Source organism: Lytechinus pictus, chromosome 2, assembly GCF_037042905.1.
Source record: "Lytechinus pictus isolate F3 Inbred chromosome 2, Lp3.0, whole genome shotgun sequence".
Taxonomy (NCBI): domain Eukaryota; kingdom Metazoa; phylum Echinodermata; class Echinoidea; order Temnopleuroida; family Toxopneustidae; genus Lytechinus; species Lytechinus pictus.
Window position 1 is genome coordinate 21,416,380 of NC_087246.1, and position 26,738 is coordinate 21,443,117.

At 37.1% G+C, this 26,738-nt stretch overlaps 3 protein-coding genes across 4 annotated transcripts; all 3 read left to right on the top strand.

The window, feature by feature from the left end:
- The first annotated feature begins 3,402 nt into the window (after positions 1-3,402).
- Positions 3,403-5,009, top strand: LOC129283204 (E3 ubiquitin-protein ligase TRIM56-like). The gene has a single exon (XM_054919041.2). It carries the CDS (start codon positions 3,403-3,405, stop codon positions 4,912-4,914), a length of 1,512 nt encoding a protein of 503 aa, XP_054775016.2. The 3' UTR covers positions 4,915-5,009.
- A 4,938-nt stretch (positions 5,010-9,947) lies between these two features.
- LOC135157468 (E3 ubiquitin-protein ligase TRIM33-like) lies at positions 9,948-15,951 on the top strand. Its single transcript, XM_064113037.1, has 2 exons — positions 9,948-10,160; positions 12,483-15,951. The coding sequence occupies exon 2, from the start codon at positions 12,489-12,491 to the stop codon at positions 13,995-13,997; it is 1,509 nt and encodes a 502-aa protein (XP_063969107.1). The 5' UTR covers positions 9,948-10,160; positions 12,483-12,488; the 3' UTR covers positions 13,998-15,951.
- A 4,371-nt stretch (positions 15,952-20,322) lies between these two features.
- LOC135153278 (tripartite motif-containing protein 2-like) lies at positions 20,323-23,213 on the top strand. 2 transcript variants are annotated; one of them, XM_064095796.1, is made up of 3 exons: positions 20,339-20,485; positions 21,451-22,727; positions 22,813-23,019. In XM_064095796.1, exons 2-3 carry the CDS (start codon positions 21,457-21,459, stop codon positions 22,937-22,939), a joined length of 1,398 nt encoding a protein of 465 aa, XP_063951866.1. In that variant the 5' UTR covers positions 20,339-20,485; positions 21,451-21,456; the 3' UTR covers positions 22,940-23,019. The 2 variants fall into 2 exon arrangements, with proteins under 2 accessions (XP_063951865.1, XP_063951866.1); XM_064095795.1 differs by having other exon boundaries at positions 20,323-20,485; positions 21,451-23,213.
- Positions 23,214-26,738: the final 3,525 nt, after the last annotated feature.

Below are 26,738 nucleotides of genomic sequence, written 5' to 3' on the forward strand. Positions count from 1 at the left end.
TCTTTTGCAGTCTTGTATATGAAACGTAAATAAACTTCCCTAAATGAAACCCCCCCCAAAAAAACACTCGTGCCAAGCTCATACCAACATCATGAATAAGATAAAAGATACAGCATTCGAAAATATACAGCCTTCACAGGAGTATTGAAGAAAAAAAACTTACGGGAAAATAAATAAGAAATGAAGAGAGGGGGGATAACGGCCTGGAATCATTTGCGGGAAGCCTCGTCAATTTCAAGGTTGGCTTATTTTATATCATCGCCTTATGATGGACGAAAACCATGACATTCCTAAGACATGTCGTCTTCAATCGTATATAATCATATGATTTCAAACACGTTCTGATCAGTCTTAATTTGAATCTTTGATATTCTTAACCATGTTCTTTTCTCCATGCTAATCATTTCGTAAATAATGTTATCTACCAACTGCACAACATGTCTACCATTGTCATGTTTCAGGCTCTACGTTATTTTAGTTGCTAATAATGATAATCGTTGATATTGATGACGACTTTAATCAAACGGTCCTTGGTCTTGTCTGAATGATTTTCTAAAATGATTATGTATGGCAGAGGTACCACACACAGTGAACGAAAAATTGGGCAACTTTATCAGATTATCATGATTTTGTAATTTCAAACAATACTATTTTGTAAGATTCTAACACGAATTTTATCACATGCATTTGAATATCGGCGCTTACCAATGGTAAGAAAATCACGAAATTCTGTTATTTTCTTTGTAATTATGATTGTTTGTCATACGATACTTTTTAGTTATGTTTTATTCAACTTTTTTTATAATTCACCGTATTCCAAAATTAAATTTTTATATGACATAATAATTCATTCTCACTTACATGTGAATTGAGAAGAAAAATAAATCATGTATCCAGTGGCGTACCTAGGATTTTTCACAGGGGGGGGGGCAAATTTGTCCGCCAAAGAAATTGACAAGCAAAAAAAAAAAAAGGTCTTCAACCAAAAATAAGGGATTTCGTACCAGAAAAAAAAATTGACAAGCAAAAAAAAAAAGAAAAAAAAAAAGGTCTTCAAGACTCGTCAGGGGGGGGGGACAGGGATATGTCCCTTGCATGGGTTGTGACTCGTCAGGGGGGTACGCTAGTGCATGTATCGCCCAAACATGATTATTGCATTCTAAAACTGCTTACATATAAGCTACTGATTCCACATTAGAAAGGAAAACGTTAGTGCACAAAATAATGCTGTGTAACGGTCAAAAACATCATTCACTCATATAGTCACCTAAAATAGACAGACCGTTTTCATTGTCATCACTGATAGATAGTAACTGCGTCTTCGAAGTAACAACAAAATTTGAAATATAAGATATGAGTAACATGCAACGAAGTGACAACAACGCAAGTTTACATGCATTTTCACTGGTTATCAGTAAACTACATGTATTTTGATGAATAAACACTCATTTCGTGAGCATCGCAAATGGGTTTTGCATTGCGCTTCTCAACAGCCCCAATTCTATGACGTCATCGTATGTCAAAGGAGTTTACGGGCATTTTGTAAGCATTTTTTTTTTCTTGATTTCGATATTTGGTATCGATTTTTCCCTTTTATAAACGAATGCACACCTAGTTACCAAGAGAGCATGAGGCATTTCCATTTATTTGCATGTAGGATAAAAGAGCTCTGTCGACTAGACACCTTGCTCACGGACATAGGTGACGTGGGGATCGAACCCCAGCCTTTCAAACGTGTATTCATGCGCCTTAGACCGCTCGGCCACGGTGCCACTTCCACTATAAAGCAGACATGGCCGTGAATGATTCCAGCAAAGATATTACTAAATATGGTCCAAATATATAGGTTTTTCTTCATCTAACTACTATGCTTTTTCTAATGACATTTTCTGCGCAAATCATTTAAAAATATCTGGAATCTCCCCCCCCCCCCCGATAATCAAACTTTTCTACGTGCAAAGGTATGTAATCACCAAGCCGTCTACAAGAAAATGGCGTCATGCAGAAACCTTTAAGGTGAGCAGTCCGATAAAGCACATTTTCAATGTTCTCAATTTAGTTGTTCTAACTAAAATATACAGCTAGTAAGCTGTTACAATGAATGAAACTGGTATAGTTGTATTTTGCACATGACTGATTTTTTTAATCGTACACTTACAATAAGATATTAGAGGGTTCAAAGTCACATATTGATGTAAATAGTGAGTGATTGCCATGTGAGGTAATATGTAACCAGTAGAAAATCGGGGATTTCGGTGTCGAGTACCGTCAGTATAGATTAAGGAACACTGGAGCAATAAATTCATCATATTACTGCTCGTGTTCTTTCAAATGGTTAAATGTTACTGAGTGTTCGGGTGGTATCGTCGTCCTTTCCGGGATGCCTACAAAATCGTCTTCAATAGTTATTACAATATTTTCTAACACTGTGTGAGTAAATTTAATATTGATTTGATTTATGTAGTCTAATTTTCTATTCTAAGATATTAAAATTCATGGATGTATGTAATTTCTTTCAGTGAACGACTAGATCAAATCAAATCAAATCAAATCAGACTAGATAGGCGTACATCAGTCTGGTCATGATGCATATACAGGTTCATAATAATTATACAGGCATATAACCGCAAGTCTCGAGACGTTTGGGCCCTGATGTTCATAAAACTTCTACCAATAATGTAATCGGGGAAGGGGAAGGGTCGCTCTCTTTTCTATCGACGTATCCGCAACCGCGTTCAGAAAAGGCGATGAGAATTGTCATTTTCCAGCACATGGCGTCATCGTTGTCTTTTTGGACAACGAGATTTATTCTTTTTCAACGCCGTTGATCGGCAAACATCCCTTAATATGGTAGGGTAGGCCTTCTATACTACTTCATTAACAAAAACAAATTTGTTATATATCGGTCTTGGTTATTGGGAAAATAATTCATGATGAAACGTTATACTTCATTTTCTCGAGGTTGTGTATTTCTCAAGTTTCAATGAAAAAGATGCCAAGGAATATTGTGTATCAAGAGTAAATATTATTTTATTATAAAAAAAATATGTATCAAATGATTAGAATGGCTAGTTGATTGTTTTGCTTAAGAGTTCAATGGTTTAGTTAGTAGAGTGGTGGTCTCGCAATCCGGGTTCAAAAACCAGTCCGTGCGCTGAGGCCCTTTGGTAAGTCATTTATCCACATTACTAGCAGCATGCACAGAGAAATGACACTGCCAAAGTTCTCACATCTATCCCATATTTATTTTAATTTCATGATGTTAGCTACATGCAAAGCCTACACAAACATGAGGTATAGATGCGATCATAATTGTATTAACAATTTTCTGAAAGTAGCACACTTTTAGTTTTTTTAATTAACAATGAGACGTCGATTATCTCTTTTGTTATCTAGAATCGGATGCAAAAGATGGCATCATCGAAACAACTATCAGATAGTCTAGAATGTCCCATCTGTCATGATCTACTCTGCAATCCTAAACTTCTGCCATGTTCACATTCTTTTTGCACAAGTTGTTTGACCGAACTTCACTCTTTTCAGCAAGCTGATTCCGGGTTAACTTGTCCAGTGTGTCGCCAAAATGCAAATGTTCCTGGAAATGATGTGAGTAACTTTCCAACAAATCTTATTGTCAAGTCCCTCGTCGAAGATTTAAAGAGAAGGTCTGATGCTAAGGCCGAGCGTATAAAAGGGGATGGAGCAACCGCCATTCAAACTTGTACGGTTTGTGATGGTGATGAACAAGACATTGCAACCTACTACTGCCAGAACTGTTCAGAGTTCCTTTGTGAAGATTGCTTGCAACACCACAATAGATACAAGCGGAATGCATGCCATGAGACTGCGAAAGTAATAGATATTGTGGCGGGAGTTGTCAAAAAGAAATTCACATGCCCTGAACATCCACAGGAACTGCAGCAGTTCGTGTGTACTACATGTCTCGTTCGGATCTGCTGCAGATGTCGGGAGGTCGAACACAAGGAAGGTGGACATGAAGTCATCGAGATAACTGGGTATGAAAAAAGTCAGCAAGAAAAAATAGAACGTCTTTTACTGAAAATAGAGCAAACATTTGTTGACATTCCAAATGACTTATCTTCTGTTAATGAGAAGCTTCGAACAGTGAAAAATGTTATGTCCCAACGACGACAAGAAATCATAAATGCTTACGACAACGCAGAAGAAATATTGCAAAGAAAGAGAAATGAATTATTCGAAGAATGTAGTACGCATGAAAAAACATTCTGTCAGAAGTTGGAAAATATCATTGGGTGCTATTATGACTTCATAGAGACCTTTTCTGAAAATGTCACGCTTGTAAACGAGGGGGCAAGAAGTCTACACCTACCAGACCAATCACTGGCTGAGCATACAACACGAGTCAATGAGCTTGAGAGAAGTCTCAAAGCTGAAGCCCTCTCACCACTTCTTGCTCAGGCATCAAACGTAGTACTCCGAGCAGAATCGATTGTTTTTCGTCCGGCTGATCATACCATTGATCTTGGTACAGTTCATCATCAACTTGAAGTGGAATTGGAAGATTCTATTTGTGAAGTAATCTGCATGGCTTCAACGGTAGAGGATACTCCCGAAAAGAAAGACGTGGAAGATCTTCATTCAACCCATTCTTCTGTATTTAAATTCATGGAGCCCGAATCAAAATCCCTTCCAGACAGTGATGATGACATTCTTGACTTTGATTTTTATCTTCGTGATCTTCATGATCTAACCCGCATAACTGAACAGTTGGAACGAAACAAATTGTCCGTTGACACGTCTGATCTTTCTGATACCAGTATATCTGACACATCAGACGTGTCCGCGCGTCCGGAAAGTAACAGAAGTTCAAGGCGTTCTTTTTTTGCAAATCTGAAGGCTCGATTACGATCCGGGACTGGAGACCAATCTTGAGTCCCTAATTCTCAATAATTAATAAGTTTCAGTATTATATGTGTTGGTGTTAACGAGATATCATGTAGACTACTGCCACTGGACATGTGGCGAGATCAAGATGGACTAATGTCACGAATGAGGATAATCTATTATTTGCATCTGACCACGGAATTAGAGTGCTTACGTTGTTATTGCATATGTGTTGCAAATTGGAGCATATCTGCAGTTGGAAAACGAGACATGGCTATGACACCTGGTCCGGGGGGCCACTTCCATTGACAAGTGGATAACATGCGCGACCAAAAAACACGTAAAAATGATGTCTTTTTCAAGATAGGGCACGTTACGTAAGTAACGTAATAAGGGTGTCAAAAACAATAAAATAATGAAAAAAGGGTATCTATTTTCGCTAGGAAAGTTACGTGTTTAGGGTCAAATTTGCGAGGGTGTAAAAAATTAAGACTAAAATGTTTTATAAAGGATGTACTTTTTGCCCTAAGAGTCAACACTACGTGTTTAGAGTACGATTATCGCGCGAGACGTGGGAGATGGGGCTGTACTAAACCCAATCAGGTAAAGGTAAACCGACGACCGACGACAGTGACATAACAATAAAAATATCGTTGTACTTGTTTAGGGGTTCAATTCAGGGAATACTTGCCAAGAGAATTGTTTTGTTTCCAATACTTGTTAAGGGTAGGGTTTCACACACCAATACTAAGGGTGCATTTTCAGAATATGGAAAATACGTGTTTAGGGTGATTTTTGAGACCCCATGGTCGCGCATGGTATCCACTCGTCAATGGAAGTGGCCCCCACGGGCACCTGGTTCTAACTATCGAACTAGTTTACCTCGGATATCTATTGACGTTATCACTTGAGACATTGTTTTCGCAAACTTGGTAAATAAAATAAAATATGTTTCATGGATAATCTTGGGGAAAATAATGCAACACGTACCCGTCGATAATTAATTTTCAATCCTACTTCTTTCATATATGGATACTATTCAGAAAACAGACATTGGAATACTTGTAACCATGTAAATTCTTAACATTAAAAAAAGTGGTAGGACACTCGAAAGTGGATTAATTGACAACCTTTCGGAAAGTTGAATAAGGGACAAGGCCTTTTCGAGTAAGAAAAAGCGTGAAATTTTTTGAAATTCAGTAAATCGATACGTGTATATAAATGTGAATATATGTCGATCTCTCATTATTTTTGGGGAAACCATATATATTAACAAAAACATTTATTGCTTCGGAATAAAATGTACATTTCCCCCAAATTCATAAAGATTAATTGAATGAAAGGTGAGAGGAGTCGATAGCATTAGTGATCGCATTTGAATGTACCACCACGGTTATAAACATTACAGATAAATGCATAAAATCAAAGAATTTTCTTACAAATATCTGTTTTTTTTTGTAAATTAACAATTTGTTCTCCATTTATCTGTATAAATTCTTGATATCAGTAGGTATTTTATTTTCCGAGACGTCATCATGGTTACTGCTGCTGTTTCATGACGGGATTTTTTTTAATCATCATGTATACTGTATAAGTAATTATAATTTGTATGAGGTCCACACGTTGGCCTAACAATCAGGCACAGATCCAGCGGAGGGTGGTACAAGATACAAGTATTTTATATTTTCTCAAAATTGTGAATTTCTTTTCAAATCTAAACATCACTCATTTTAAAGAAATGTTATTCACTTGTCAAATTTTGAGCGAGAACAATTCGTGGTAATAGGTAGTTTTCGCGCATTTAAAACTCTTTACAACGCATCGATTCCTTTGAAAATGAAATTAAAATCAAAATGAGGCTTTTGTCGAAAGTTAATTAAATTATAGAAGTTTTGATAAATTTTTAAATTACAATTTTTTCAAATATTGATTACAAAAATGATACTATATTCATTATTTATGCTATTACGAAGTAGGAATTATCGACTTTTACAGCCATTAATGAAAGAAAATGTATGATTACAACGTTAGACTGAAAGGTTGCCTAATAAACGAGGGTATCACACGTATATCATAAGAATTATAGTGAATTTAACTAATAGCAAATTTTATTGCCTTTTATTTTAAAGTATGTATGTATAAAACTTTTATGATCAGTAAACATACATTAAGGGTGGCTTGGATTGACCTTATAGCGTCTCCGTCCTATTGTAGTTTTCCATCCTTTTGCAGTCTTGTACGTGAAATGAAAATGAACTTTACTTCACATACCCCATCTGGAAATTAGACCAAGCAGTTTTAGACCAAGTGTGCATAGACCACTCATGTCAAAGTCATATAACATCGTGAATATGGTAAAAGGACAAAATTCGAACTGCAAAAAATAAAATTAAAGGGAAAAAAGAGATAACGGCCTGGAATTATTTGCGTGAAGTCTCTTCAATTTCAAGGTTGATTTGTTTTATATCATTGCCTTATTATGCTTGACGGAAACCACGACATTCCCAAAGACCTTTTTCGTCTATGTTCGGAAATGATCTTCGGATTCATAACAGTCATGTTCTGATTAGTTTGGATCTTTCATATTACAAACCATGTTCTTCCTTCGATGCTATAGATACACGATATTCATATTACTTAATCAAATGTGATATTGACATTGTATTGATGCAAACTCGCTTCAATAAAAGGCTATTGTAGACAGTATTGTGACAATCACATTCGTCTTTCTATTGAGGGTGTATTTATATTATCAACGCTCGTTGATGTTTAGAATCAAGTTGCAAAGTAAACAACCCCTAATATTGTGCTGAAATGATGAGTATTTACAAATATAATTTCGCAATATAATCTGAGTTTATTTTCATCATGATTAAGATGATGATGATAATTCATATCATTATCATTTTAGTAGTAGTAGTAGTAGTAGTAGTAGTAGTAGTAGTAGTAGTAGGGCTATTCCATAAATTATTCATCCTTTTTGTACATCTGACCTCCATTTTTCTCATCTCTTCCTTCACTTCATAAACTGACCAAGTCGTGGCCATTTGACAGCATTGCAGGCTGTCATAAGAACCAGAAATCAGAGACAGAAAATGTCACGAAGGGCTCACATACATGAAAATACACTTTTGTAAAATTGGAAAGATAGCTCAAGAACAATTCACAATTAAGTTTGATACTACGGTGTCTTTGCAAGAAAGCATCGCAGACTACATACAATCGAATGTTAACAAAATAGTGAAATAGTTCAAGTAAAATCGACTTGTCCGACGCTTCATCGAGCGAAGCCTTCTTCATGAACATGATGAAGTCAAGATCTCATACATGTCTTAAAGATTACGATCATCATTAGACATAAGACATAAGACTCTCGCCTTGTAAGCAGAGGGTCATGTGTTCGAATCCCACCGCGGTCTGGCGTCCTTTGGCAAGGCGTTAATCCACACTTTGCACTCTCGACCAAGGTGCGAAATGGGTACCCGGTAGGATGTGAAAGTCATTGTAGCTTGACCAGTACTGTGTGCGCCTTACCGGCGACTGACTGGAATATTCCCCAGGGAGTGGAGGATGTGCTAACATTGTGTGCGGGAATGACTGATTGAATCCGATGACCGGGGTAGTAATAATATCTGTAAAGCGCTTAGACACGTCGCGACGCGTCGTTCCGATGTATTAATCGCTATATAAAAGTGGATTATTATGATTAATATTATCATTATCATTATTATTATTATCATTATTATTATTATTATTATTACCATTATTATTACTATTATATGCTTCGCCTTGTTAAGATTTCGTCTTTTTATAATTTTCTGGCAGGTCTTGTTTGCTTCCTATGGTTTTTACTTGCTATCTTTTGCAACACGTTATGCTTTCTGAAAGTCCTCATTCCTGCATGCCCCAAACCGAATAACACAGTTGAAAAGGAAAAACAAAACGTTCCCCACAATAGATTTATATTTTAAAAAGACGCAGGAAGAAAAAAACAGGAAAACAGGGCAATTCATTGTTCAAAAATAAGAATCTGAAAGAGAAGTACTCAGAAAATTCGTTTTGCCCAATTGATCGTGGGCCCGGCAGCCACTGCGGATGGGTTTATCTTTAACATGTAAGTTTCCTCATGTAAATATATTTGCATGGGCTGTCGCCACTACGGACCGACATTCCATCACGCCGGGTGAATTTATTATCTATTGAACCAAAATATTTGAATTTTGAAAAAAATATCAATGCTTTGTTGCTTGATCATCCCTGGATGATAGTTTGGGAGAACGGCTTTAAAGGACAAGTCCACCCCAGAAACTTGTTGATTCGAATAAATGGAGAAAAATCCAACAAGCATAACACTGAAAATTTCGTCAAAATCGGATGAAAATAAGAAAGTTATGACATTTTAAAGTTTCGCTTATTTTCACAAAACATTTATATGCACAACTCAGTGATATGCAAATGAGAGAGTCAATGTTGTCACTCACTCACTATATCTTTTGTTCTTTATTGTCTGAATTATACAATATTTCATTTTTTGCAGATTTGACAATAAGGACCAACTTGACTTAACCATAAACTGTTAAAATAATGGTAATTCCATATGTTCAGGGAAGAATAGAATATTGTTTCAAATGACAATGAGGAGCTAGAAAATTAGAATTGTTCATATCTCATATAATAAAATACAAAAGAAATAGTGAGTGGGTGACGGCATCAGTCTGCTCATTTGCATACCGACCAGGATGTGTATTTAACTCTTTTGTGAAATTAAGTGAAACTTTCTTATTGTACATCCGATTTTGATGAAATTTCAGGTGCTATGCTTGTTTGACTTTTCTCCTTTTATTCCAATCAACTTTTTGTTGGGGTAGACTTGTCCTTTAAAGTCAACAATGATTTCTTTTGTGTCGTGCTAGACGGATTTCAAGCCCGCCCAGTAATTCATTTCTCTCTCTCTCTTTCTTTCTTTCTTTCTTTCTACCCAAATCAATCTCCCGAGAACCTGGATAAGTTCAAAGTTCAAAGTTAAATACAATTTAACAATTAATGGGTATGTGCCTTAATAAGGTAAGATTATAACCGATGTGAATTTCTGCGTGAAGTATTGACAACAGATTGAGGAACTCGGGGTTAATGAATCGTTCAAGCTGTGCCAAGTATTAAAACACAACAGACTAGTGTCATAGGGTATAGGGAACTGCTTTGAGGGTACTGAATTTCCCGTTGTCCACCAAGGATACCTAAAGAAGAACGGCATTGATATCTCCAAAGTCTTTGCTAAAATCGAGTGACATAGCGTAAGTAGAATCTCTACATTTATTTCATTCAAATATACCCCCATCTCACTAGATGGCGATTCCACTGCGATCGTCAAAAATCGACAAAGCGTGGTATAACGTAGCTTGATCGTGCCTTGATCTTTTCAATCTTCTCCGTCGTACCTTGATCTTTTCTGAAGCGGCAAGGATCGCCACCATCTTCCTGGTCGCCACAAAATTTTGAACATGTTCAAAACTTACGTAGCGAGATCGCGGAGGTGCTAAAGCGCATCACAATCGAGTCATGAGCGTATTACAAACGACATATTCGTAGCTGTAACGGAGCCCCAACGCATAAAGCGTAGTATAAGCGCATTAAAAGCGGCACCGATCGCCCGTGGTTTTCAGCCCGTTCCCAAGACAATTCTGCTACGCTGCTTCCGTTTACAAGGCGACTGCCTTGCGCTCGACACGCTTCACACAGCTTCCACCACGACGCTTCCTTCTTTGGGTGGCATGTGGCACACGTTCTCAGCCCGCTACAGGCGTTCGCGTTGCGCTTTTGCTGCGCCGCTGATGACTGGGCAGCGATTGCACAACAACCGTCCGCGCTGCTATAAAACGCCGTGCCGATGGTGGCGGATTATCATATTTGCAACAGATTACGAGGCGATACCACGGCGTTTTCAAACATACCTCCTAGAAAAAGGACCAGAAAAGGGAAAGCTGCCCAAGCTATATACCCCTCTTAGGCCGGCGGTCGAAGAGGAAGATCAAGGGGTTATGGTGGTGGTAGAGGAGGAGGAGGTAGAGGAGGAAGAGGAGGGGGTACAGGAGGAGGATGAAAATCTTACTGCTGAGCCAGCTGGAAAGAGAAAAAAAGACACTCACATGTCTTGATGACGAAATGGGTTACCTCTGCAGAAATAAATAAATTGATTATGTTTTGAAAATAAATTGAATTCTAACCACAGTGACAGTAGACAACATCAAATTTTGTTAATGATTCGATCACGAATGTATTGATTGGGAAATGCAATCTTTAGGGAGATTCTGGCATTGTGCCCCCCTCCCCCTCCCTTTTTATGAGTGCTCTCACATCAGTAGACTACTTCTTGTCAGCAAATTTGAAAGGAATTTACCAAATATTTTTGAGTGACAAACTTTTGTGGAAAAAAATAAACAGAATATCAAAGATTTGTATGCTCTTTTATGAAATTCTGGATGCATCCCTCATATTAACTATTAGGCTCATCGACATCTTTTGAATGAAATTTTAAAAATATTGTATATTATGACTTAGGTGACAGCCAGGATCGGACCCTGTATCTTTTTGGCCTCCTCCTTGTCCTGTCCTCGCATTCAACTTTTAACTGATGTTCTTTTAGAATGCCAAGATGTATAAGTCCAACCAAATTCTGGACATCCATGTTGGTCGGAGGTTGGCAATCGACTGAAAAATGTGTCATGTGCCGCGATTAGTATGCCGATTGCTTGAAATCGTTTCAAGAGCCCATCATGAACGTAACATAATCGCTTCATTCGTAGCACCACCGTACCGAGGTCCTAATTAGCGTATGAGCCTCGTTGTATGATCGCTTTGATCGCAGAAGCAGCGCATCACATCTGCCTCGAATCGTCGCAAGAAAGTGGCATCGTCGTACTTTCAGCGTATTACCATCGCCTTCAGCGCAGGTCGGTCGCATAGAAGTTGCAGTGCAATCGTCTCGCAGGCTAAAAATAGAATTCGAGGAAGATTCTGCTACGATTTGCGGGATTTACACAGATCGCCATGGTCGCCACGATCGCCTTCCTAGTGAGATGGGGGTATTATAAGGTAGGCCTACTGTAATTCATGGATGAATCGCATTTCTTTAATGTATGAATATAATAGGCTTACTAGCATCACAATGCGATTCACAGGTACATATTGACCGCCACAAAATTTTCAGTCATTTTGATCCTTGATTATGAAATGTATCATGAAACTCATGCCAATATTCAATCCGTGGGTGGGGCCGAGCAGATGGGATGTAGATGACCATGCAAAAAACAATCCACAAATATATAGCAAGATGTTGATTTTTACGTTTTGTAAACGTTTATTGGAAAAAGTGCCCCTTCCCGATTTCGCCGACTCTGTTCAGAAAACAAGCAAATGGATCATTTCATCTTTCACCTCGTGAAGTACTTTGTCCATTGCACTCATGAACATAATTTGTATACTATTTAATGATGATGTCATTGTAATGAACATTATATCTGGACAGGTTGGATTCAAATCTAACGAATTATAGATTTTGAAATAACACTCATCTAAAATTAGCAATGGAAATATTGTCTCTTTAATTTGTTGTCTAGAATCGGATGGCTTCAGCAAGGCAACTCTCAGACCATCTAAAATGTCCAATCTGCCATGACCTACTCTGCAATCCTAAACTTCTGCCATGTTCACATTCTTTTTGCACAAATTGTTTGACCGAACTTTACTCAACTCAGCAAGCTGATTACGGGTTAACTTGTTCAGTGTGTCGCCAAGATGCAAATGTTCCTGAAAATGATGTGTGTAACTTTCCGACAAATCGAGTAGTCAAGTCCCTCGTCGAAGATTTCAAAAGAAGATCAGATGCTAAGGCCGAGCGTATAAAAGGGGATGGAGGAACCACCATTCAAACTTGTACGGTTTGTGATGGTGATGATCAAGACATTGCAACCTACTACTGCCAGAACTGTTCAGAGTTCCTTTGCGAAGACTGCTTGCAACACCACAATAGATACAAGCGGAATGCATGCCATGAGACTGTGAAAGTAATAGATATTGAGGTGGGAGTTGTCAAAAAGAAATTCCCGTGTCCTACACATCCACAGGAACTGCAGCAGTTCGTGTGTACCACATGTCTGGTTCGAATCTGCTGCAGATGCCGGGAGGTCGAACACAAAGAAGATAGACATGAAGTCATCGCGATTGCCATGTACGAAGAGAATCAACATGAGAAAACGGCAATTATGTTGGCGAAAATTGATGAAAGAGGTGTTGATATCAATAATTACTTGTCTGTATTGCAGGAGACGGGTCAAAATGTAAAAAGTATCATTTCTCAACGACAGCAAGAAATAAAAATTGCTTACGACACAGCAGAAGAACAATTGCGAGGGAGAAGAGATGAATTGCTCAATGAATGCAGTAATGATGGTAACAAATTCTATCAGGAATTGCAAGAAAAAGAAGAATGCATTAATACATTTCTAGGAGCTGTATCTAATCGGGCCTCGCTTGTGAACGATGGCCTGGGAAAACTTTATCAACCAGATCTGTCACTCGCTGATCATGCAGCACGATGGGGTGATCTTGAAAGTTTTCTCATGAATGAAGACATCTCCTCACTTCTCGCTCAGTTATTAAACATACGACAGCGTGCAGAATCTTTGACCTCCCGTATGGCTGCTTCTACCATTGATCTTAGCATTGGTACTGTTCTCGTCAAGGACCATCGGCTGGATGGAGAACCAAAGAGTAGTGATGCGATAGCGATAGCTCCGAGGAAAGGGGATACTATTTTCAAGAAGGAAGCCTCCGATGACCTTGTTTCACATCCTTCTACGTCGACAAACGTAACCTCCCAAGCAAAGCCCACTTCCGACAGTCAAGCTCCTTATGAAAGTCCCTATGATCGTCTTGATCTTGGAACTCTAGAAAGGAAAATAGATGATTTACAGGCCAGCATGGCTACCAGTACGACTCCGACAAACGAAAGCCATTCTTTAAATGAAGAACTCAGACGGACCTCCGAGTGTCCGGATATTAACAGGGCTAGTGTTCGTTCTCGCTTTTTAAATCTCGTCGGACAAGGTAAGCGGAAGGCTCGTATCCACTAGCGTATATATATACCTAAGGGGGGGGGGCAGGGGGGGCAGACTGCCCCCCTGACGAGTTACAACTCATGCAGGGCACGTATCCCTGCCCCCCTGACGAGTCACAACTGATACAGGGGACGTGCCCCCCGCCTTTTGAGAAACCAAATTACTAATTTGTAATGTAAATTTGAACCTGAAGACCTTTTTTTTATTTTTATTTTTTACTTGTTTAATTTTTCCGCGGACGAAATATCCTCCAAATAAATTCCCCCCTTCTGGAAAATCCTGGGTACGCCAGTGCTCGTATCCCTACTTTTAAGTTCTGACTTGAACTCGACCATTGAGTAGATTCCCAGTTTCGAACTTGACAATGGTTCTACCGATTTGTCAAATCGATCAGGCATCATCAAGCCACTATTGGACTTGATTGGTCTATAGTTCGGAAAAGTATGATCAATACACCTTGATCGGGTCGATCAACAATTAGCAGGCTCAGGCCTCATATTCGACTATTTTAGGACAGCATAGTTACCACTGCCGAAATGATTACTCAATCAAGCCCATTCACCATTTTCCGTTCGATCGGTTGTCATCGGAAGTTGGACCTGGGGGCCGTTTCATAAAGCTGTTCGTAAGTTAAGAGTGACTTCAAGGACGACTGGTGATCATTTCTTGTGGTAAGTGATATTTACCATTTGGTGGGTATTTAGCGCGTAAGAAAGGTTCACCAGTCGTTCTTAAAGTCGCTCCTAACTTTAATACGAACAGCTTTATGAAACACCCCCCTGGTCGGTAACCAACATCGGGCCAATCTTCCTTTGCTGCTTGGACATCACTCTGTTTTCTTACACTAATATATTGAACATATCATAAATATTTAAATAGGAAAGGGCAGTGTAAACGCTGAAGACAGGATTAACCAGCAAGGGGGAGGGGACCAATGGCGGATCCAGCTTTTGTCAGTAGGGCGGAAAAGGGATTTTTCGCCCACATTTTCCTGATGGCCACTTAAAGCTATTCTTTGTCGTTTTCCTTTTAGGGGGTATTCATAGCTAAAGACTCAAAGTTTATTCTTACGAAGGTAAGGTATCTCAAAAAGCTTATAAATGATGCGAGCGCGAAGCTCAAACCAAGCTCATTTTTTGTTATGTATTCAAACCTTTAAACTTAACATTCTAAGCAATTTATCAAATAATGATCAAGATGCGTATCTAATTTAACGAACAATGCGAGGTCGAAGCGGTATCTTAAATTTTCGATAAATTGACCTGAAAAGGAACCTGTATGGGAGTGTTTGCAGTTGCTCATGAAGAGGATTCATATCTCACGTGTCGAGTAATGGAAGCGGGAAGCGCGAGCTGAAAATGTTTGATATAAAAAAAAAACTGGACAGTTTACAGCACTGATTCTTTTTTTTTTAGATTTAGACCTAAAAACGGAACATTCTAAGCATTTTTGTTTTTATCTTGATCAGGATATAATCAAATAAATTTATTGGTGAGAGCACGAAGCGCGATCTGATAATGTTTGATATTCCAACCTGAAAAACTCGACAGTTTAAGCACTCATTTAGATCAAGACGTGTATTTCAATAAAACGAGCATGAATACTGGGATGATTTTTTTTAATAGATTTATTCCGAAACTGGGCATTCTTTTCACTTTTCGTAATCATGAAAAGAACGGGTGTCTCCTAAATAAATGATGCGAGTTTAAATTTTGGGGATTTAGACCCAAAACGGGAAATTCTAATCAAACTTTGTTAATATTAGACATGATGTGTATTTAACTTAACAATTATTGTGAATGCAAAGCGATAATAAATATTTAATATGGGCCTTCTGACCTAGAAAGGTGACGTTTCATGAACTGTTTTGGGGAATCCATGAAGAGGATACGCATCTCGCTAATCAATTAATGCTAGCGCGTAGCGCGAGCTGAAAATTGTTTATATTTAGCACTTTTTTAAATGACATAAACAAAAAGAAAAAGAAATGGACAAATCGAATTGCGAACATATTGAAATATTTGTACTTATTTACTTGAAAACAAGATAATTTAAGTGACTTAATTGTTTGAATATCCTCTTGAGCAGATAATTATCTCACTCAAGGCAATGAGAGAGCGAAACGTAAGCGAAATTTTTATTATAATGACCAGATTTTTATATTTTCCAATTATTTCCCTCACCTTGTTTCTTCCTCGTTTTATCTTTTTAATCTTTTTTACCCTCCATATCCATCCTAGATCCGCCTCTGACCACAATTTATTGCATATAATGAAAAATATATTGTATTTTTGTGTACTCTTTTAGATTTTAAAGCTGGGCAATTCCATAAAATGATAAACCTTTTTGTACGTCCGACCCCCATTTTTCTCAAGTCTTACTTCCCTTCATAAACTGACCAAGTCATGGTCAATTAGAGAACAGTACAGACTGTCAAAAGAACAAAAAATCAGAGACAAAATGAAACATACAGTAAGCCTTGCAATTAATAAATTAATACATTTTCAACAGACCGCTGGCCTGCTTCTTGTTTCAACATCTATAAATTAATCTACTAGAGTAAAGTTGCAACTGAAATTTTTAATTGATTGCAAATGTTTTTTGCAATCAATTGCAAACTGACATAATTACGATGAATAATAGATACAAAAGAAAAGGGAAATGTCAGCAGTATAAGTCGTAGTAACTGTCGCAGTAGTTACTACTTAGTTATGTAATTGGATATATTTTTGTAATCTTATAACGGTGTGTGTGTGCAGGTATTTATCCTAAAACACGAGTGGTATCCCAATTTTATTGAATATAGCATAGAAAGGATGACAATGTATATAGCATATTTAAGACAAACATTTCATGGGTAAAAGGTGAAATTTTAAGATTAGTAATATAAATAGATAAATGTTCTGTGACTTCAAGTCAATAATTCTGAGGTAAAATTTAGAGGAAAATGACAAATTATCATTCAATGACATGCAGTTTCTGATGGAATATTTACACAGGTGAAATCGACTCCTGGGCCCCGTCTTACGAATAGTTACGATTAATCCAATCAACCACAACTATGGATAGCCAGCAACGTCAACATCTGAAATACATGTTTGTTCAAAATATTTTGTAGATATGATGTATATTCATACATTCACTGTTTTCTTGACAATATCCAGTATGCTTCTATTTTGTTTTCAAAGGACATTGAGCAAATTTCCTTAAAGAAATTATGACATTGATGGATTTCCATGTACCATGGAAATACATTAGTGTCATAATTTTTTATACAGAAAATTAGCCAAATGTAAACGAAGGAGAACACACCAAATTGTCAAGAAATCAATGAATATATGGATATACATTCATATCTAGAAAATTTTTAAACAAACATGCATTTTATATGTTGACTTTGCTGGTTTTCCATTGTCGCGATAGATTGGAACAATCTAAACTCTTTGTAAGACGGGGTCCTGAACAATCGTAACTCCTTGTATAAGACAGATTCCAGGGGAGTGTTTCATCAACATTTTCATCCGACAAGTTGTCAGATCTGACATCTTTCTCTGATGTTGATTGGCTGAGAGGTACTGTTTACTATGGTAACTGTCGGATAAAATGGGACTTGTCGGATAAAACGTCCGACAAGTCCTTTCATGAAACGCCCCCCAGGTTCATCAAAGCTAATACGTTATTTTCAATTACGTCATCGGTCGATTTATAGTCGGTATCGTTAGTGTGACTGTGCCATACGTGTATAGAACTGGTAGGCCCTGAACTATTATAGATATAATTATATGCATGGTGTTACAGTATGATGAGGAATAGAGACAACAACAGCAACAACAAATTCACAAAGGAAACACCTGCAGTTAAAAGTGGTAGTTATTGCTGTTGCGGTTACTGATTAGTTGTGTAATTCGATAGTTTTTAAACCTTAATCCGTATGGTCATTAGCGACCATGCAATGACCATGCCAGTAATCATGATTATACAATGGGGAACGATTTAGCATATTAATGCGATATGAATTCATGATAAAAACGTTACATATAAAGTCAGTAATTTTTAGGTGTATTTGAGAGGAAATATGCCAAAGTTATAATTGACACATTGATGATATAATTCATGAAATCTTTAAAGTTACGAGACATGAAAAGCTTCCTTTCCACTTTCAATAATTGCATTTAGATACTACGAATAAATAAAATTAATAAAAAAAAATTATGTTATATGATTGTACTTCTAGAGTTGCACTGTATGAATTGGCGCATACACATGGGTATCGTAAGTATATGATAACACAATTTATTGCCTTTCAATTGACATAGTGAAATACAATTTTATGCAAATACGATGATACGACTTTTTGTGATCAGTAAACATACAATTAAAGGTGTCTTGCAATTTACTAATACCGTCTTCGTCATATCGCAGTTTTGATTTCTTTTGCAGTCTTGTATATGAAACGTAAATAAACTTCCCTAAATGAAACCAAAAAAAAACCACTCATGCCAAGCTCATACCAACATGAATAAGATTTAAAAAATACAACATTCGAAAATATACAGCCTTCACAGGAGTATTGAAGAAAAAAAACTTACGGGAAAATAAATAAGAAATGAAGAGAGAGGGGATAACGGCCTTGAATCATTTGCGGGAAGCCTCTTTAATTTCAAGGTTGGCTTATTTTATATCATCGCCTTATGATTGACGAAAACCATGACATTCCTAAGACTAGTCTTCTTCAATCGTATGTAATCATTTCATTTCAAACACGTCCTGATCAGTCTTAATTTTTTAACCATGTTCTTTTCTCCATGCTAATCATTTCGTAAATTATGTTATCTACCAACTGCACAACATGTCTACCATTGTCATGTTTCAGGCTCTACGTTATTTTAGTTGCTAATAATGATAATCGTTGATATTGATGATGACTTTAATCAAACGGTCCTTGGTCTTGTCTGAATGATTTTCTAAAATGATTATGTATGGCAGAGGTACCACACACAGTCAACGAAAAATTTGGCAACTTTATCAGATTATCATGATTTTGTAATTTCAAACAATACTATTTTGTAAGATTCTAACACGAATTTTATCACATGCATTTCAATAACGGCGCTTACCAATGGTAAGAAAATCACGAAATTGTGTTATTTTCTTTGTAATTATGATTGTTTGTCATACGATGCTTTTTAGTTATGTTTTATTCAACTTGTTTTATAATTCGCCGTATTCCAAAATTCAATTTTTATGACATAATTATTCATTCTCACTTACGTGTGAATTGTGAAGAAAAATAAATCATGTATCGCCCAAACATGATTATTGCATTCTAAAACTGCTTACATAAGCTCCTGATTCCACATTAGAAAGGAAAACGTTAGTGCACAAAATAATGCTGTGTAACGGTCAAAAACATCATTCACTCATGTAGTCACCTAAAATAGACAGACTTTTCATTGTCATCACTGATAGATAGTAACTGCGTCTTCGAAGTATTTTATTTTCACTGGTTATCAGTAAACTATTTTGCTGAATAAACACTCATTTCGTGAGCATCGCAAATGGGTTTTGCATTGCGCTTCTCAACAGCTCCAATTCTATGACGTCATCGTATGTCAAAAGAGTTTACGTGCATTTTGTATGCATTTTTTTTCTTCTTGATTTCGATATTTATTTTCGATTTTCCCTTTTATAAACGAATGCACACCTAGTTACTAAGAGAGCATACCGCATTTCCATTTATTTGCATGTAGGATAAAAGAGCACTGTCGATTAAACGCCTTGCTCACGTCACGGGCATAGCTGACATGGGGATCGAACCCCAGCCTTTCAAACGTGTATTCATGCGCCTTAGACCGCTCGGCCACGGTGCCACCTCCACAATAAAGCAGACATGGCCGTGAATGATGCAAGCAAAGATATTACTAAATATGGTCTAAATATACAGGTTTCTCTTCATCTAATTACTAAGCTTTTTTAAATGACATTTTCTGCGCAAATCATTAAATAATATCTGGAATCCCCCCCCCCCCCGATAATCAAAATTTTCTACGTGCAAAGGTATGTAATCACCAATGCAGAAACCTTTAAGGTGAGCAGTCCGATAAAGCAAATTTTCAATGTTCTCAATTTAGTTGTTCTAACGGAAATACACAGCTAAGTAAGCTGTTACAATGAATGAAACTGGTATAGTTGTATTTTGCACATGACATATTTTTTTAATCGTACACTTACAATAAGATATTAGAGGGTTCAAAGTCACGGATTAATGTAAATAGTGAGTGATTGCCATGTGAGGTAATATGTAACCAGTAGAAAATCGGGGATTTCGGTGTCGAGTACCGTCAGTATAGATTAAGGAACACTGGAGCAATAAATTCATCATATTACTGCTCGTGTTCTTTCAAATGGTTAAATGTTACTGAGTGTTCGGGTGGTATCGTCGTCTTTTCCGGGATGCCTACAATATCGTCTTCAATAATTATTACAATATTCTCTAATACTGTGTGAGTAAATTTAATATTGATTTGATTTATGTAGTCTGATTTTCTATTCTAAGATATTGAAATTCATGGATGTATGTAATTTCTTTCAGTGAACGACTAGATCAAATCAAATCAAATCAAATCAAATCAGACTAGATAGGCGTACATCAGTCTGGTCATGATGCATATACAGGTTCATAATAATTATACAGGCATATAACCGCAAGTCTCGAGACATTTGGGCCCTGATGTTCATAAAACTTCTACCAATAATGTAATCGGGGAAGGGGAAGGGTCGCTCTCTTTTCTATCGACGTATCCGCAACCGCGTTCAGAAAAGGCAATGAGAATTGTCATTTCCAGCACATGGCGTCATCGTTGTCTTTTTGGACAACGAGATTTATTCTTTTTCAACGCCGTTGATCGGCAAACATCCCTTAATATGGTAGGGTAGGCCTTCTATACTACTTCATTAAAAAAATTTGTTATATATCGGTCTTGGTTATTGGGAAAATAATTCATGATGAAACGTTATACTTCATTTTCTCGAGGTTGTGTATTTCTCAAGTTTCAATGAAAAAGATGCCAAGGAATATTGTGTATCAAGAGTAAATTGTATTTTATTATAAAAAAAATATGTATCAAATGATTAGAATGGCTAGTTGATTGTTTTGCTTAAGAGTTTAATGGTTTAGTTAGTAGAGTGGTGGTCTCGCAATCCGGGTTCAAAAACCAGTCCGTGCGCTGAGGCCCTTTGGTAAGTCATTTATCCACATTACTAGCAGCATGCACAGAGAAATGACACTGCCAAAGTTCTCACATCTATCCCATATTTATTTTAATTTCATGATGTTAGCTACATGCAAAGCCTACACAAACATGAGGTATAGTTGCGATCATAATTGTATTAACAATTTTCTGAAAGTAGCACACTTTTAGTTTTTTTAATTAACAATGAGACGTCGATTATCTCTTTTGTTATCTAGAATCGGATGCAAAAGATGGCATCATCGAAACAACTATCAGATAGTCTAGAATGTCCCATCTGTCATGATCTACTCTGCAATCCTAAACTTCTTCCATGTTCACATTCTTTTTGCACAAGTTGTTTGACCGAACTTCACTCTTTTCAGCAAGCTGATTCCGAGTTAACTTGTCCAGTGTGTCGCCAAGATGCAAATGTTCCTGGAAATGATGTGAGTAACTTTCCAACAAATCTTATTGTCAAGTCCCTCGTCGAAGATTTCAAAAGAAGGTCTGATGCTAAGGCCGAGCGTATAAAAGGGGATGGAGGAACCACCATTCAAACTTGTACGGTTTGTGATGGTGATGATCAAGACATTGCAACCTACTACTGCCAGAACTGTTCAGAGTTCCTTTGCGAAGATTGCTTGCAACACCACAATAGATACAAGCGGAATGCATGCCATGAGACTGCGAAAGTAATAGATATTGTGGCGGGAGTTGTCAAAAAGAAATTCACATGCCCTGAACATCCACATGAACTGCAGCAGTTCGTGTGTAGCACATGTCTGGTTCGGATCTGCTGCAGATGTCGGGAGGTCGAACACAAGGAAGGTGGACATGAAGTCATCGAGATAACTGGGTATGAAAAAAGTCAGCAAGAAAAAATAGAACGTCTTTTACTGAAAATAGAGCAAACATTTGTTGACATTCCAAATGACTTATCTTCTGTTAATGAGAAGCTTCGAACAGTGAAAAATGTTATGTCCCAACGACGACAAGAAATCAAAAATGCTTACGACAAAGCAGAAGAAATATTGCAAAGAAAGAGAAATGAATTATTCGAAGAATGTAGTACGCATGAAAAAACATTCTGTCAGAAGTTGGAAGATATCATTGGGTGCTATTATGACTTCATTGAGACCTTTTCTGAAAATGTCACGCTTGTAAACGAGGGGGCAAGAAGTCTACACCTACCAGACCAATCACTGGCTGAGCATACAACACGAGTCAATGAGCTTGAGAGAAGTATCAAAGCTGAAGCCCTCTCACCACTTATTGCTCATGCATCAAACGTAGTACTCCGAGCAGAATCGATTGTTTTTCGTCCGGCTGATCGTACCATTGATCTTGGTACTGTTCAGGTCATGGATCATCAACTTGAAGAGGAATTGGAAGATTCTATTTGTGTAGCAACCTGCATGGCTTCAACGGTAGAGGATACTCCCGAAAAGAAAGACGTGGAAGATCTTCATTCAACCCATTCTTCTGTATCTAAATTCATGGAGCCCGAATCAAAGTCCCTTCCAGACAGTGATGATGACATTCTTGACTTTGATTTTTATCTTCGTGATCTTCATGATCTAACCCGCATAACTGAACAGTTGGAACGAAACAAATTGTCCGTTGACACGTCTGATCTTTCTGATACCAGTATATCTGACACATCAGACGTGTCCGCGCGTCCGGAAAGTAACAGAAGTTCAAGGCGTTCTTTTTTTGCAAATCTGAAGGCTCGATTACGATCCGGGACTGGAGACCAATTTTGAGTCCCTAGTTCTCAATAATTAATAAGTTTCAGTATTATATGTGTTGGTGTTAACGAGATATCATGTAGACTGCTGCCACTGGACATGTGGCGAGACCAAGATAGACTAATGTCACGAATGAGGATAATCTATTATTTGCATCTGACCACGGAATGAGAGTGCTTACGTTGTTATTGCATATGTGTTGCAAATTGGAGCATATCTGCAGTTGGAAAACTAGACATGGCTATGACACCTGTCCCGGGGGCCACTTCCATTGACAAGTGGATAACATTCGCAACCAAAAAACACGTAAAAAGGATGTCTTTTTCAAGATAGGGCACGTTACGTAAGTAACGTAATAAGGGTGTCAAAAACAATAAAATAATGAAAAAAGGGTATCTATTTTCGCTAGGAAAGTTACGTGTTTAGGGTCAAATTTGCGAGGGTGTAAAAAATTAAGACTAAAATGTTTTATAAAGGATGTACTTTTTGCCCTAAGAGTCAACACTACGTGTTTAGAGTACGATTATCGCGCGAGACGTGGGAGATGGGGCTGTACTAAACCCAATCAGGTGGTAAACCGACGACCGACGACAGTGACATAACAATAAAAATATCGTTGTACTTGTTTAGCGGTTCAATTCAGGGAATACTTGCCAAGAGAATTGTTTTGTTTCCAATACTTGGTAAGGGTAGGGTTTCACACACCAATACTAAGGGTGCATTTTCAGAATATGGAAAATACGTGTTTAGTGTGCTTTTTGAGACCCCATGGTCGCGCATGGTATCCACTCGTCAATGGAAGTGGCCCCCACGGGCACCTGGTTTTAACTGTCGAACTAGTTTACCTCGGATATCTATTGACGTTATCACTTGAGACATTGTTTTCGCAAACTTGGTAAATAAAATAAAATATGTTTCATGGATAATATTGGGGAAAATAATGCAACACTTACCCGTCGATAATTAATTTTCAATCCTACTTCTTTCATATATGGATACTATTCAGAAAACAGACATTGGAATACTTGTAACCATGTAAATTCTTAACATTAAAAAAAGTGGTAGGACACTCGAAAGTGGATTAATTGACAACCTTTCGGAAAGTTGAATAAGGGACAAGGCCTTTCCGAATAAGAAAAAGCGTGAATTTTTTTGAAATTCAGTAAATCGATACGTGTATATAAATGTGAATATATGTCGATCTCTCATTATTTTTTGGGGAAACCATATATATTAACAAAAACATTTATTGCTTCGGAATAAAATGTACATTTCCCCCAAATTCATAAAGATTAATTGAATGAAAGGTGAGAGGAGTCGATAGCATTAGTCATCGCATTTGAATGTACCACCACGGTTATAAACATTACATAAAATCAAAGAATTTTCTTATAAACATCTGTTTTTTGGTAAATTAACAATTTGTTCTCCATTTATCTGTATAAATTCATATCATCTTGATATCAGTAGGTATTTTATTTTCCGAGACGTCATCATGGTTACTGCTGCTGTTTCATGACGGGATTTTTTAAAATCATCATGTATACTGTATAAGTAATTATAATGTGTATGAGGTCCACGCGTTGGCCTAACAATCGGGCACAGATCCAGCGGAGGGTGGTACAAGATACAAGTATTTTATATTTTCTCAAAATTGTGAATTTCTTTTCAAATCTAAACATCACTCATTTTAAAGAAATGTTATTCACTTGTCAAATTTTGAGCGAGAACAATTCGTGGTAATAGGTAGTTTTCGCGCATTTAAAACTCTTTACAACGCATCGATTCCTTTGAAAATGAAATTAAAATCAAAATGAGGCTTTTGTCGAAAGTTAATTAATTTTAGAAGTTTTGATAAATTTTTAAATTACAAAAAAGCTTTTTTTCTAATATTTATTACAAAAATGATACTATCATTATTTATGCTATTACGAAGTAGGAATTATCGACTTTTACAGCCATTGATGAAAAAAATGTATGATTACAACGTTAGACTGAAAGGTTGCCTAATAAACGAGGGTATCACACGTATATCATTAGAATTATAGTGAATTTAACTAATAGCAAATTTTATTGCCTTTTATTTTAAAGTATGTATGTATAAAACTTTTATGATCAGTAAACATACATTAAGGGTGGCTTGGATTGACCTTATAGCGTCTCCGTCTAATTGCAGTTTTCCATCCTTTTGCAGTCTTGTACGTGAAATGAAAATGAACTTTACTTCACATACCCCATCTGGAAATTAGACCAAGCAGTTTTAGGCCAAGTGTGCATAGGCCACTCATGTCAAAGTCATATAACATCGTGAATATGGTAAAAGGACAAAATTCGAACTTCAAAAAATAAAATTAAAGAGAAAAAAGAGATAACGGCCTGGAATCATTTGCGTGAAGTCTCTTCAATTTCAAGGTTGAGTTGTTGTATATCATTGCCTTATTATACTTGACGGAAACCACGGCATTCCCAAAGACCTTTTTCGTCTATGTTCGGAAATGATCTTCGGATTCATAACAGTCATATTCTGATTAGTTTCGATCTTTCATATTCCAAACCACGATATTCATATTACTTTATCAAATGTGATATTGACATTGTATTGATGCAAACATGCTTCAATAAAAGGCTATTGTAGACAGTATAGTGACAATCACATTCGTCATTCTATTGAGGGTGCATTTGTATTATCAACGCTCGTTGATGTTTAGGATCGAGTTGCAAAGAGGACAGCCCCTAATATTGTGCTGAAATGATGAGTAATTACAAATATAATTTCGCAGTATAATCTGAGTTCATTATCATCATGATTAAGATGATAATGATGATGTTGATGATGATAATTCATATCATTATCATTGTGAGTAGTAGTGGTAGTAGCAGTAGTAGTAGTAGTAGTAGTAGTAGTAGTAGTAGTAGTAGTAGTAGTAGTAGTAGTAGTAGTAGGGCTATTCCATAAATTATTCATCATTTTTGTACATCTGACGACTGACATCCATTCTCATTTCTTCCATCACTTCATCAACTGACCATTGCAGACTGTCATAAGAACCAAAAAAATCAGAGACAGAAAATGTCATGAAGGTCTCACATACATGAAAATACACTTTTGTAAAATTGGAAAGACAGCTCAAGAATAATTCACAATTAAGTTTGATGCTAAGGTGTCTTTGCAAGAAAGCATCGCAGACTACATCCGAATGTTAACAAAATGGTGAAATAGTTCACGTAAAATCGACTTGTCCGACGCTTCATCGAGCGAAGCCTTCTTCATAAACATGATGAAGTCAAGATCTCAAACATAGAATTAAGACATAAGACTCTCGCTTTGTAAACAGAGGGTCGTGTGTTCGAATCCCACCACGGTCTGGCGTCCTTTGGCAAGGCGTTAATCCACACTTTGCACTCTCGACCAAGGTGCGAAATGGGTACCCGGTAGGATGTGAAATCCATTGTAGCTTGTCCAGTACTGTGTGTGCCTTATACCGGCGACTGACTGGAATATTCCCCAGGCAGTGGAGGATGTGCACACATTGTGTGCGGGAGTGACTGATTGAATTTGATGACCGGGGTAGTATCTGTAAAGCGCTTAGACACGTCGTTCGATGTATTAATCGCTATATTAAGCGGATTATTATTATTATTATTATTATTATAATCATTATTATTATTATTATAATTATTATTATTATTATTATTATTATTATCATTATTATTACTATTATATGCTTTGCCTTGTTAAGAATTCGTCTTTTTATATTTTTCTGGCAGGTCTTTTT